At 40.1% G+C, this 12,912-nt stretch overlaps 1 protein-coding gene and 1 pseudogene across 1 annotated transcript; both read right to left on the bottom strand.

Annotated features, from left to right (window-relative positions):
• Positions 1–2,590: 2,590 nt before the first annotated feature.
• LOC115736471 lies at positions 2,591–4,010 on the bottom strand (annotated as a pseudogene).
• A 1,198-nt stretch (positions 4,011–5,208) lies between these two features.
• LOC115736470 (GDSL esterase/lipase 1-like) lies at positions 5,209–6,963 on the bottom strand. The gene is made up of 5 exons (XM_030668187.2): positions 6,687–6,963; positions 6,368–6,489; positions 5,966–6,196; positions 5,537–5,786; positions 5,209–5,453 (listed from the first exon to the last, which is right to left on the bottom strand). Exons 1-5 carry the CDS (start codon positions 6,946–6,948, stop codon positions 5,209–5,211), a joined length of 1,110 nt encoding a protein of 369 aa, XP_030524047.1. The 5' UTR covers positions 6,949–6,963.
• Positions 6,964–12,912: the final 5,949 nt, after the last annotated feature.

The raw sequence follows: 12,912 nt of genomic DNA, 5'->3' as shown, positions 1-12,912 counted from the left end.
AAACAAATTTGTATAGGGGTTTGGAGGCAACGCCTCCAAGATAAAATTTTTGGGCTCTACTTATACTATGGTTAGGGTTTTTTCATCGGTATTAAGGATTTTCCTTATGTGAGAGACTAGTGAGCCGTGTACTTTTTTACAATCGATAAGATCGACTTTTGTAATCTGTACTCTTTTTAATTATAGTGAAATCTTATTTTGCTTCGTCCATGTATATAAATCACCTTAATCGAACCACGTAAATTTTTACGTTCTGGGTTCGCTTTCGCATTTGTTACAATGAGAACAAAGGCTCATGTGAGTACGACCTGCTACGTTGAAGCTTTTCTAAGGTCTCCGTCAATCGTGTCTAATTTCTCTCCTTATCCTCGTCGTTTGGAGCAAAAGAAGGGCACAGCTAAATTGTCATTGGTTAATTCCTGACATCCACAAAAAAGACGTTTGACTCGAACACGAATCGAGCTTTGTCTAGAAAAATCTGAGTCCGTAACCATGCGAAAACGACTCACTCAAAATCGACAAGTGCGGCTAACGTTTTCACTAAACGGAACGATTTGTCGACGCACGGATACTCCTGGCAACGGACAGGGGCCAGCGATTCCAAGGTTGGTTGGCCCGATCCAACCCCGAAACTTGGATCCTACCTGCATAGGGATGGTTCCAAGATTTTGAAACTTGGAATTGGTCCGCTCCGGTTCAACATCCTGATCCTAGAATGGGTCCACACATTGTTGGTTTCCCCATTTTTTGGACCTAAGATCGGAATGTTTTCCATAGGAATCCGACTGAACCTGACTGCACAGTGCTGATCCGATCCGTTTCCAGGGTCTAGCCAAGACCACTGCCCACCCCTAACAACGACGCAAAATAACGTAAACAATGGACACCAACACTGGGGATGTGCAACTAGACTGGATTTACCAAGAATCCAGATCGGACTACCCGAAAAACAGGCTCGGAAATCATTTCCCATTCAAATCGATTCTAAATTTTGGGAACCTGTTGGAATCGGACCGGTTCTCAATTCTAAGTATCTAGGAACTGGACCGGTTTTGAAATCGATTTTTAGCTACTATTAAAAAAAAAACCCTAAGTCTCGCTTGCCTCATCTTCTCTGTTTTTGGTGGATTGTAATTTCTATTGCTCATATTAGAGATTGTTGCTTTTGGTAGATAGTGAGTTTTATTATTTATCTTTTACTTTAAATCGTTTTAGTGCTACTTATATTATTTTGCTAAAAAAATTAAAAGAAAAAAAAGAAAAACAAGTTGTTGGGTAGACCCTAGAACCAAACCGAGAAAATAAGGTAGGTTTCAAAACAGGTTACATCACAAACATGATAAGTTTCAGATTCCAAAAATTTAGAATCGATTATAACATAATTAATTTCAAGGTCTATATCTAGAATCTATTCACTCGGCTCATGCTCACCCTTAACTAGCATAATGAGACAAATTGGGTTGGCTGCCCTAGGTAAAACAAGGGGAGAAATCCAATTAATTTATTTGGAAATTGCTAACGTGGTGGACACGCGGGCAATTTTTCTGGATGCCGTGTCTCGCCACGTGGCTTTCACGTTAGCATGTTCCCCGGAAAACTGGTTGAATTACAATCAAAATGCATGGGAAAACTCTCGAAACTTCCGTGCATCGAGCGATCATAAATCAAAGTTTATTGACTACAGTTGAAATTCCGCTAACTCATGAACAACAAGATGTTAGATTGTGGGGAAAATTATCTCAAAAGTCATAAATCTATTCCACTTTTACGAATTGAGTCAAACTTTTTCGCATTTTGCCAATTGAGCCTATCAAGCCAATTTTGATATGAAATTGCTGATGTGGACATCGGCCGTTCTACGTGACACAACCGATACTAACGGAGAGAATTTTTAGTAATAATTTATTTCTTTGAAATTTCTTTTCTTTTCATGTACTTGTGCTTTGCTGTGGCTGGCAAGGCCCACTCGATGGCCACAGTAAAAAAAAAAATAGATAAAAAGAAAAAGAAAAATTGGTCGCATGGACTCAATTGGCAAAACGTAAAAATGTTTAGAACTCGATTGACACGATTAAAAGGTTTATAATTAAATTGAGAAAACTACAATAACATTATGATTTTTTGGATAATTTTCCCCAAAATTGAGTCATTACGTTACGGAGAGGACGCTGCTTTTCTTTATGGTTATCCGGGTGCAATATGCATGGGCGGCTAAGGCATGCATCTGCAACATTCTTCCAGGAAAAAGTTCAAGATCTAAGTTGCAGTTCTTCAAATTTCTCATTTCTCTGCGAAATCACAGATGGAGGGCATTTGTTTTGTGACGTTCGGTCCACGTACGTTGGCATTTAATCGGTCATAAGATGGCGCCTTGCCGCTTCATTGGGCTTGGCTTAAGCGCGACCGATGAATGTTTATAGGACCGGCGAATTGACATAAGGGTTTCATGCTGGTTGAGTCCATGAGCTCAGGGAAGACACTTGGACTTTTTTTGATTCAGGCACTGGCTGATCCATACTCTTACATAGAAAGTTTGGTTTGACACCCATTTGTTCAGTCATTCAGATCATTGGACAGATCATAAAATGGTTCAATAAGAAATCTTGAACAGAGTTTCCAAATTGTAAGGCCGGGCGACATCCGGACTCTACCGCTCCAGAGCAGCTGAGCAACTGCTTGTTTGCCGCCTCTGTCGGATGAGCAGAATCGAAGAACGGATAATCCTTTGGATTCTTGCACAGTTCGAATTCCTTCACCGACCTCTTCCCTCCGCAGCTGAAAACCCCCCTGTATGGACCGCCTCCACAGCATGCGGCTTTGCTTTCCTTAAAACTTGCAAAAACCGATGGTAAGGTCCGCCCCTTGTTGGACCGAAACATGAGATAAAGCATCGTTTCCACGGGTAGTGAGGTGCGTCCGCTTACCATATTTTGTAGGGTGCTTGATTCTTTCCATGATTGCAGTGTAGGTGTTGGACTGTGCATACTTGAATCCTTCTAGCTGCATCTGGAGCTTTTCTAGAAGCCTGGCCAGGGCTTTATTGTGCAGCTTAGCTAGAGTTATTCCCTCTTCCAGGCATTCACCGGAATTAGCGGGTCGGAACAATTTCATGGCTGGTAGACACGCCAAAGGCCCCAGACCAACGTACCCGAATTTCCTTCCGCCTTTATTATACGACTCCTGAAGCATCGCATATATGACAATAACAAAACACTGTCACCATTTTTTTGGGATTTACAACAGATTCGGTAAGAACGAAAACTGCATGCACACGATGAAGGGGTTGGGTGTATCACTACCTCGAGCACGGTTGTTAAGTTGCCGATCACCATTGCCGCATACTGTTTCCAAGCCTAAGTCTTGAGGACACTGGAATTGGTCATGAAAGTGCTCATGTAGTCATTGCTTCCAATGCTGATCAAGTAAACAGCTCTTGACAATAGGCTTGTGGTCTCTGCATCTCCCAATTTCATCATCAACTGCATTTCCATCTTCCTAAAGTTGTCTAACTGTGACTTTAAGCTTATGATTAACCTGCAAGACAGATACAAACAAATTGAAGTCTTGACTGAACTCTAAACCACTTCACGAAGAAGAACTGAAAGATCAGGCTATACGAACCCATAGAAAGTTTCGTTTATCACTCCGGCTCCAGCAGAAGTGAGTTCTCCCCGTATTTAAACTCATGATTGCCAGGTTGTAGGAATGGCGGAAGCAATGGCAGCTTAGCGAATTGAGCTACGATGCAAATAGATAATTACTTGACTTTCGATCAGTGAAGTCTTATGACTTGACTCTACAGCGTAAGCATTGATCAGGATCTGCAAATTACCGATGAGGTCCGGGATCAGACTGCCATCGGAAAACCTTCCTGTCAGGTACTCGAAATAAGTTTCCCCATAGGGCCAGAAGCTCGCGCGGCTATTGGCATTGGTGTCGATGTAGTTGTTATTCCCAGAGTCGAACAAGGAGTCCCCAAGGACGAACAGCAGAACGCGGCTTTTCGGCATCTCGACAGGATGTTGGCGGCTTCTTCGGATGAGAAGGCATGCACAGAACGCCCAAACTTGAGCTTGCCATTTGAACCAGGTTGGGTGGACCTTGTGTTAAGACTTCCCTACATCCCCATTTTCCATTTATAGTCGTTAAAGTACAGAGCATGGCATTTGACATTAGCAAGTTGCACAATTAAAATCAAGTCACGTTCTTGATTTATCATATCACTAAGGTACAGAGCAAGCATATATGATGTCAGCAAATTTGCGCAATTAAGATATACCCATATTGGTTTTCATTATGATTTTCCGTCCAATCATGAGGGCGGCTAATTTTATGTATGTTCTCTCTAGTTTCTAAAAGGGATAATGACACAAATGGTCCCCGAACAGGTCAATGTACAATGCGGTCCTTAAATTTTTAATTTGTTCAATGTAATCCTCGAACTTTTAGAACATATTCAACTTAGTCCCTAAACTATATGAAAATGTCCAATGTCGTTTTTGAATTTGAATTAATGGAAGGACTATATTGAACATGGATTAAGTTGAACATGTTCCAAAAGTTCAAGGACCACATTGGTCAACTTAAAAGTTCAGGAGCTACATTGCACGTTGGGCCAAAGTTTAGAGACTATTTGTGCCATTTTTCCTTTCTAAAAAATTGCAAACCCTTTATTCTAGTGAAGTTGACTCTGGCGATAATAACATGACACTCAGATTTTCATCAAGCAGCTCTGGTTTAAGAGCCTGTTCGATCACGAACTCAGTTTAATTTGTCAAATGGAACTTTCTAGCAGATGACTTTCCTCTTTTGGTTGTTGTTGCATGGAGAATAAGAACATGTTTGTGCATGAACTTTGGCCATTCAAAGGGAAAAATGAGGGGCTTTGAGCTTGGTTTTTGATCTGAATTCAATTGACTTGTTGAGCAAGTAAATTAATCAAGTATTGAGGCAGCCTTCCATACGTTCTCAATTCTCTTTTGTAGAAGACAAGAAACTTTGAAGCTTCATTGACTATTGGGGAAGATCAAGAGCCAAGACCGGCGTTTTGCTTCATCACCATTGCCTTCTCAACTTGATAATCATTCATCACTATGAAATCGCAAGCATAAAATCAAGCCGAGATAGGACTCATTTATTCATGATACAACGCTCAGTGCGTCGTTATTCTGTATCAATACTTCAAAAACGAAACTAACAAAAAAGGGTTCAAACATGCCCACTTTCGAACAATGCTTTCAGATTACGGGGTCTGGTTACGCTTGGACTTCCATTCCACATCAACTGCGCAAATTGTTTGTTGACCCGTTCACTTGGATGGTAGGAGTCGAAGAACACGTACTTCTCGGGACGACGGCATAGTGAATATTCTCTCACGCCTCTCATACCTCCGCAGCTCGAGATCGAGCGGTATGGGCCGGAACCACAGCACGCCGTTTTTGCGACCTTGAAACCTGGAATTAAGTTTCAATCAGTCCTAATTGTTACGTGCTTTGAATGAGGCAGTTAAGGACACACTCCGATATGAAGGGCTCACCATATTTTGATGGGTATTGGATTCGTTCACTGAGCGAAGTGTAGAAGTCGAAGTAGGAGTGCTCGAATCCTGGCAGTTGAGTCTCCAGCTTTGCGAGCATCGACGTAAGAGCGGCGTTGTGAACCTTGGCGAGCTTGTTGGCTTCACCTAAGCAAGAACCATTTCTGGTTGACGGTCTCATTCCTGGCACACACCCAAGTGGCCCTACTCCCATCACTGCAAATTTTCTCCCTCCTGCTTCGTACATTCCCTGGAAAGAAGAAGAACCAGAAAGCCATTCCTCATCGTCCCCTTGAAATGCCTTGGAAATTGACAGATGTTTAAGCAAAATCTAATTAATCGTGAGGCGTGAGGTTGCGCGGTTAAGGTCGCCTGGAGTTATGAACTAATCGACCCGCATGAAAATTGACAGAAAAATTTGGTCGGTACCTTGAGCACGGCGGTGATGTTTCCGATCACCATTCCCACGTAATCTTCCATGGAAATGGACTGAAGCAGAGTCGAATTATCAGCAACCCTCGCCACGTAGTCATTGCTTCCGATGCTTATGAAGTAGACACCCTCGGAAACTATTCTCTTTGCCTTCTCATTCCCCACTTCCCTCCTCAAATTCTTCTCCAGCTCTTCCATTTGCTTTAGCTGGGTGTGCAAGTTCACCACCTGACCGATAAGAAAAAGAAGAATCGCCCTGTGATTTATCGATTTGTTGATCTGGAAAGGACGTTAAGCGCACTTGAAAGCAGTGTGTTGAGCATCGGGTCCATCGACATGGTAAAGAGATCGCGCAATATACTGAAAAATAGATCGAGGAGAAAAATCTATTGAACGTACAAGTCCTTGAAAAGTATCAACCAAAGCACCGGCTCCACCGCCTGCGAAATTCACCCCTCCCATGAATCCATGTTCTTGCAGTCGCACATATGGCGGAATGAGTGGTAGCTTTGCATATTCAGCTGCAAGAAGAATCGAAAATCGAAAAACAAGAGAGGAGGAAGAAGAAATCGTCACAAAGGAAATGAGGAAGGTGAGGATGACTGTTAAGTGACCATGGACCGGTTCCAAACAAGATTTTTTTTCCTGAGTTGCGCGTGAAGCCCTGAGCAAAGGGGACGCGATCGGCGAACCCACAGCGGGACTGCTACAAACTTACCGATGAAATCAGCGATGAGACGGCCGTTAGAGGCTCTTCCGGTGGGATAGTGGAAGAAAGTTTCTCCATAGGGATAAAAGTTAGCCTTGAAGTAGGAGGCGTTTATGTAGTTGTTGGTCCCTGCATCGGCGAGGGAGTCCCCGAAAATGAACAGAGCAACGCCACCGTGTCGGGGTCGATCATCATTGCAGCGAGTTGAGACGAAGAAGGTGGCGGAAATAGCGAACAAGATCGCTAGGAGATTCGGAGTTGACATGATCATCTTGATCTGGGTCGGGGATCGGAGGTTCCGAGCTCGTTATTTATAAGGAACTTCCTAGGACAGATTTGTCGAAGCCCATGATGGGCAGCAACGTCAAAGGTTGTCTTTGGAAGTATGTGTTGTCTGCCCAACATGCGTATCATCTTACGCATGCTCGCAGCGGCTGGATCAGTGGTATTGTAGAGCACTTCGGGGGGTTATCTTTTGTTCTATATTTTGATTGCTCTAGAGAGAATAGTATGAAAATATAAGTTATTGTTCAGAACTAAAGAAAATCATCTCGGTGGAATTGACTTGGACGGAACCATAGTCGGCCCGCCAAGGCGTGCGTCGTCTCTCACGATTGTTTGCCGACCCTCTTTATACAACAAGGAGAAGAAAAGCTCTCGCACAAAATGAAAGTTCCGTCGATATAGTTCTGTTATAAAAAGGAAAATCACTTCGTGATTTATAAAAAAGTAAAAGCCACAAACCTTAAATTATGATAACGGTGATATATTTACCTTAAAAAAAAATTTTGTGACACTAAAAATCCCAAACTTGTATCCGTATGACACATTATGAAACTAAAAAAATATCTTCAATAACATAAAAATTCATAATCATAGATTTTCAAAAGGAATTGTTCAGTGTCAAAAAATTAATCAGGTACCACTAAACAATAGGTCAATAACCAGATAAGCGTCTAAAATGTGATTGTATTTCATTTGTGTTACGATAACCCGGAAAAATATCTACGTCCAAGTTTAAAATGGGAGTAGAGTTCATTGACCTTCGATATTCAAAATTGCATGGTGTGCTAACGTGTATCTACTTCTCTTTGCCGATACCTAGGGTTTCTTGAGTACAAAATTTTTTAGGCGATATGGAAAAGGTACACTATTCTAGAGTATTCTGGTAATGAACGTAGGTAGTTGGTAGATGAGGATATTGAATCTCTACCATAAGATCAAGATGAAATCTACGGTTATAATTAGAGGTTCCTTCTATAAATAGGATTCCCTCCCCCTCATGTATATCTTCTCACAAGTAATAGAAATTGTGAACTTCTCTCTACAAGTTTCTCTCTCTAGAATTATGATGAGATTACCCTCTTTTTAATTGGGAAAGAATTCATTTTGATGTGTTTTTTCCGCTCTTTGATATATATATTTTTTTCGATTGACATTTTTTGTCAAAAAAGAAATGTTATTCTTTTATTTACAAATTTGTTGATACGTCTCTCTTACATTATGCTTAACACATACTAAATATAAAAGTTGCAGTCATTTTTGTTTCAATTTTGTAAAATTAAAAATTAAAAAGCTTAAAATGGTCACAAAAAGGACTTTTCAAAAATGTTTCCATCAAATGTAATTTTTTTTCAAGTTACTTCCTAATGCATTTTTCTTTTACAGTTTATCAAACAATTTTGATTTTCATGAGAAAAGACTTTTTCGCAATGCTAAACTTGTGATTATAAATTGGGAGGGAAAATTTTAGCTGTTGTCCAGCCCATACAAAGGAGAGCCACGAGAAAAGACAGAATCGAGGTGGATTGTCGGCAATCATAATTTCACAACCTTCTTCTCATCTCAAAGTTAAAAGATGAAAAATGCCAAATTGATAGCTAATTCATTTTTTACCTGGGAGTTAAGAATAAGGGATAAAAAGAATCAAAGAGCAAAAGAGTTTTACACAGAAATTCCACGAAAACAGAGATCTAATCCAAGATCGTTTCCACTCCCACACCACGTACTCTGTCCTCTTCAGCGGCAAAGCGGCTTTCCCTTTCTTGGGCTTGGGCGGAGCAACGGTGGCTACGGCAGTGCCTTCTTTTGGTTCCTCCGCACCGTCGTCGGCCACCTCGGCGTCGGCGGCGTCGGCAGTGACGACGGCGGCCACCGCGAGGCCGAGAGAGGCGCCGTGACCGGAGTCGCCGAAGTGCCTGGGTCTGGAATCATCCAAGGAGCAGAAGTTGAGGGAGTTGAGAATAAGGGGGAGAGGAAGGAGGAGCGGTGGTTCCTCAAGGAGAGGAGAGAGGGGGTGAGCTCCTGAGCTGTGGGTAACGAGGAGGACGGCAAGCGTGCTAGGGCTACCGACGACGGTGTGGCGCAAGACGCCATTTTTATCCTGTGCCGAGTAAAGCTTGGCTTTGAGAGATAGAGAGAGGGGGGAGTGTCGACACCATGTGATTAATTCCCTGTCAATTATTAGAAATATTGCCTTTGTTCAAACATTGGGCCAACAATTGTCCTAGTTATTATGAAAATGGAGGATAATTAGATGTTTAATTGTAAACATGCAGGTCAGATGGAAAGCAACACAATACGCTACACAATAATGTTGAGTTTGTGACTATGCATATATACATATTATTTAGGTGGAAAGACATGTCCAGAAAAAATAAATATGATATATCGAGTGATTGATTGATAGATTTGTATTTAGACAATGGATATGTACTAAATTGGCATCATATTTATTGTAATTCACTTTCATTCAATTACGTGTTTTTCCTTCCTTAATGGTCGGTGCATTCGATAATTTTTTCACTCACATGAACAATGTTTGCATTTCTTTTTATTACTATAATGAAGAAGTACTTAATTGTTAATTTCAATCACATATACAATACATATTTTATATTGCCAAATAAGACACTTTTCTTACAAATATGGCATGATCACTTGTCGCGACCTATCCTTCGCCCCTCCCGAGGGTCCCAGCGGGTTTAGAGGTATTGTCATTGATCAATGGCGTGGACTCTCCCAAGTCCTATCTTGCGTGACGTTGGATTTCGTTTTAATGACTAGCAGCCTAAAAGGTTACTAGGAGTTGTCACTATTCTATTGGGGTCGGCTAAAAACCAATCAAGACATGGGAGTGTCATATTGATTCCTACACAACCATAGTTTCTAGGTTTGGGGATTTGTTTACGCTAACTGAATAATTAGAGTCCTTTCGATAGCTAACTAGTTAATATTCCTATGGTGACCACACATTTTGAATATCATTTAAGCTTACTAGGTATCTAACCAATGCAAGATGAATGTTTTTCTATCATTTCATGTAATTACCTATTTAACCCTTTACCTAGCTTTTAGGAAAGCAGTTTAACAGGAAATTTATGAAAAGACAGTCTTGTAGTAAACATTCAATCAAGTAAATATGCCAAATAAAGACTGAAATGAATGCAATGCAAACCAATTCAATGATGGACATATTTAAACAAACAATATCGACTCGAAAGTCAGAACTAGATGTGGCCAAATTGGAACCGGGGCTCGGAACCGGCTCGTTGACCGGGCCCACAATTCCATAATTGTGGGAATCGGCGGTTCCGGGCCGGTTCCGACCCGTTTAATTAAAAAAAACAAGGGCCTAGTGGGGGCGTGGGGCAAAGAGCCCACAACTCTTTGCCCCGCAAACCCCCCTCCCCGGGCCCGCCCGCCCAAAAGAGCAACGGCTCTTTGAGCCGTTTGGCAACGACCAATTTGGCCATTGGTTTAAAAAAAAAAGATTTGTTTTTAATTCTTGTCTATAAATATCTATCCTCTCTCTTTTATTTTTCTCACAAATCCTCTTAATAATTCTCTCAAATTCTCTCAATCCCGCCTCAATTCTCTCAATCGGATTTCCGATCAATTCTCTCAAAAATAGCAAGTGGAAGCAGAAATGCTGGAAATGGCAAGATGACTATGGGAAATTCCGAGTATCCCACTCCCGAATATGATTCTCGTGAGTATGCATGTTGGGAAGACAACGACGATAATATCAACATTGTCCAGATTCCGAACGTCGAGCACATCCAAACACAAGAAAGTCTTCATTCTCCTACTGGTGCCGAAGAAACGTCAACAGCAAATGAGCCGGAAAGGAAGAGCCGAGTGAGTACATCCGACTTGTGGCTACACTTCGACAAGGTACGTGATGAAGGCAAAGGTAAGTATAATATAAATTGTAAATATTGTTCGCAAACATATAAATTTACGAAAGAAGATGGCTACGGAACATTCCGTCGGCATCCGACGAAAAAACATCAACGTAAGCGAGGATCGACATTACGCAACAACAAATTTCCAGGTACGCCAATTCTAATCCTCATCCTTTATTCCGTTACACTGATGCACTTTATAAACAAACATTAGCTAAATATGTTGCCCTTGATCATGCTCCGTTTACTACTGGTGAAAATTTTAATTTGAAATATTTGATAAATACTGTGTTGGTTCCGCAAGCATCAATTATTCCAAAAAGTACTCTTAAACGCGAACTTTTTCATCTTTATGAAAAGGAAAAAAATCTTTAGCAAAATTTTTTGCGGAATTCAATGGACGTGTGCATATAGGTAGCGATATTTGGAGTGATTCTTGACAAATTCATTCTTATATGGGTGTCACGTGTCATTGGATATGTGACGATTTGACCATTCAAAAAAGACTTATTGCATTTCGAGTTTTTGATGAAAAACATTCGGCTCATAATATTTATAGAATAATTAGACAAGTTTTAGAAAAATATAATTTGATAAATAAAGTATTTTTAATTGGTTTTGATAATACCGCCGCAAATACCGCTTCCATTCCCGAATTAGAAAATATTTGCAAACCTTTTTTTGGCGGACAATTTTTTCACATTAGATGTGCTTACTATGTTTTAAATTTATGTGTACAAGATGATTTACGAACTCTTGACACTTCTCTCGCCCCAATAAAGGGTGCAATTAAATTTTTATGGAGTCGTGCCCATTTTATGAAAGCATGAGGAAAATTTTGTAAACAACATGGGAGAAGGGCAAAAAGATTTTCAAAAGATATTCCGACTCATTGGAATTCTACCTACAAGTTACTTCGTTAAACTTTTGATTACAAAGATTTATTATGTATGTTTATTTCGCAAAATATTCTCGAAATTACTTTACTTCCGCAACATTGGAACGTTTGCAAAAAAAATTTAGATTTTTTGAAAATTTTTAATGATGCTACTAATACTTTATATGGTATTTATTATCCTACTACGCATTTATTTTTAATAAAGTGTGTTAATATTGGTAGTGTTTTTAGTGAATATGAAAATGACACTGAATTAGCTCGGACTATTTTAGTAATGCGAGAAAAATAGTTGCATTATTATTTCCAAATTCTTCTTGTCTATTTGGTTGGTATTATTTTTTATCCACATATTAAATTAGACGGTTTACTAGATTATTTGAATGTGTATTATTATGATTGTTTACATTGGAAGATTCAATATATATTTCAAATATACAAGGAGATGTTAAAGAATCTATAGTAGTATTATATGGAGAATTTTGTAGTAGATATGATTTAAGTGATTATGGATCTTTACAATCTATCGCTTCACGTAGCAAAGCTGGTAGTTCGCTTACTAGAGGGCACAATATGCTCAAGAGTAGGCAAAAAAAAAAAAAAAAAAAAAACCAAACAAACAAGGGCAATAGGTAGTATTTCCGAATTAGAAAAATATTTAACCACTTAATTTGAGTTTCGTGATGCGGAACATAGTACAGATTTCCAAATCCTAAAGTGGTGGAAGAGTCATCAAATCGATTACCTAGTTCTCGCCCTCATCGCTCGCCGGATATTAGCAACCCATTCTTCAACGATTGCGGTTGAACAAGCATTTAGTGCTGGAGGATTAGTTTTGGACTCTTGCCGTTCAAGATTAAACCCGGAATCTGTTGAAGCTCAAGCTTGTGTTGACGATTGGACAAAGAAGAAATTTTGACACCAAGAGCTGGATCGAGAATACGAATTTTTTAGAGAGGATTGTGGAGATATCACCGCCACTTGTACCACAACGGGTAGCGACGATTGACGATGAGGTAAGTTGGGGTTATCAAAGATAAAAAAACTATATGGGCTTTGATTCTTCTATCCTCAAGAAGATATGTAGGCGTTTAATGATAATTCATTAAGTTCAAGCCCATTCCTCATCTCTCTCTTTTTTCCCCACATTTTA

The sequence above is a fragment of the Rhodamnia argentea genome, chromosome 11, assembly GCF_020921035.1.
Source record: "Rhodamnia argentea isolate NSW1041297 chromosome 11, ASM2092103v1, whole genome shotgun sequence".
In the NCBI taxonomy this organism is placed as follows: domain Eukaryota; kingdom Viridiplantae; phylum Streptophyta; class Magnoliopsida; order Myrtales; family Myrtaceae; genus Rhodamnia; species Rhodamnia argentea.
Note: the sequence above shows the minus strand (reverse complement) of the source record. Positions and strands in the feature narration are given on the sequence as shown.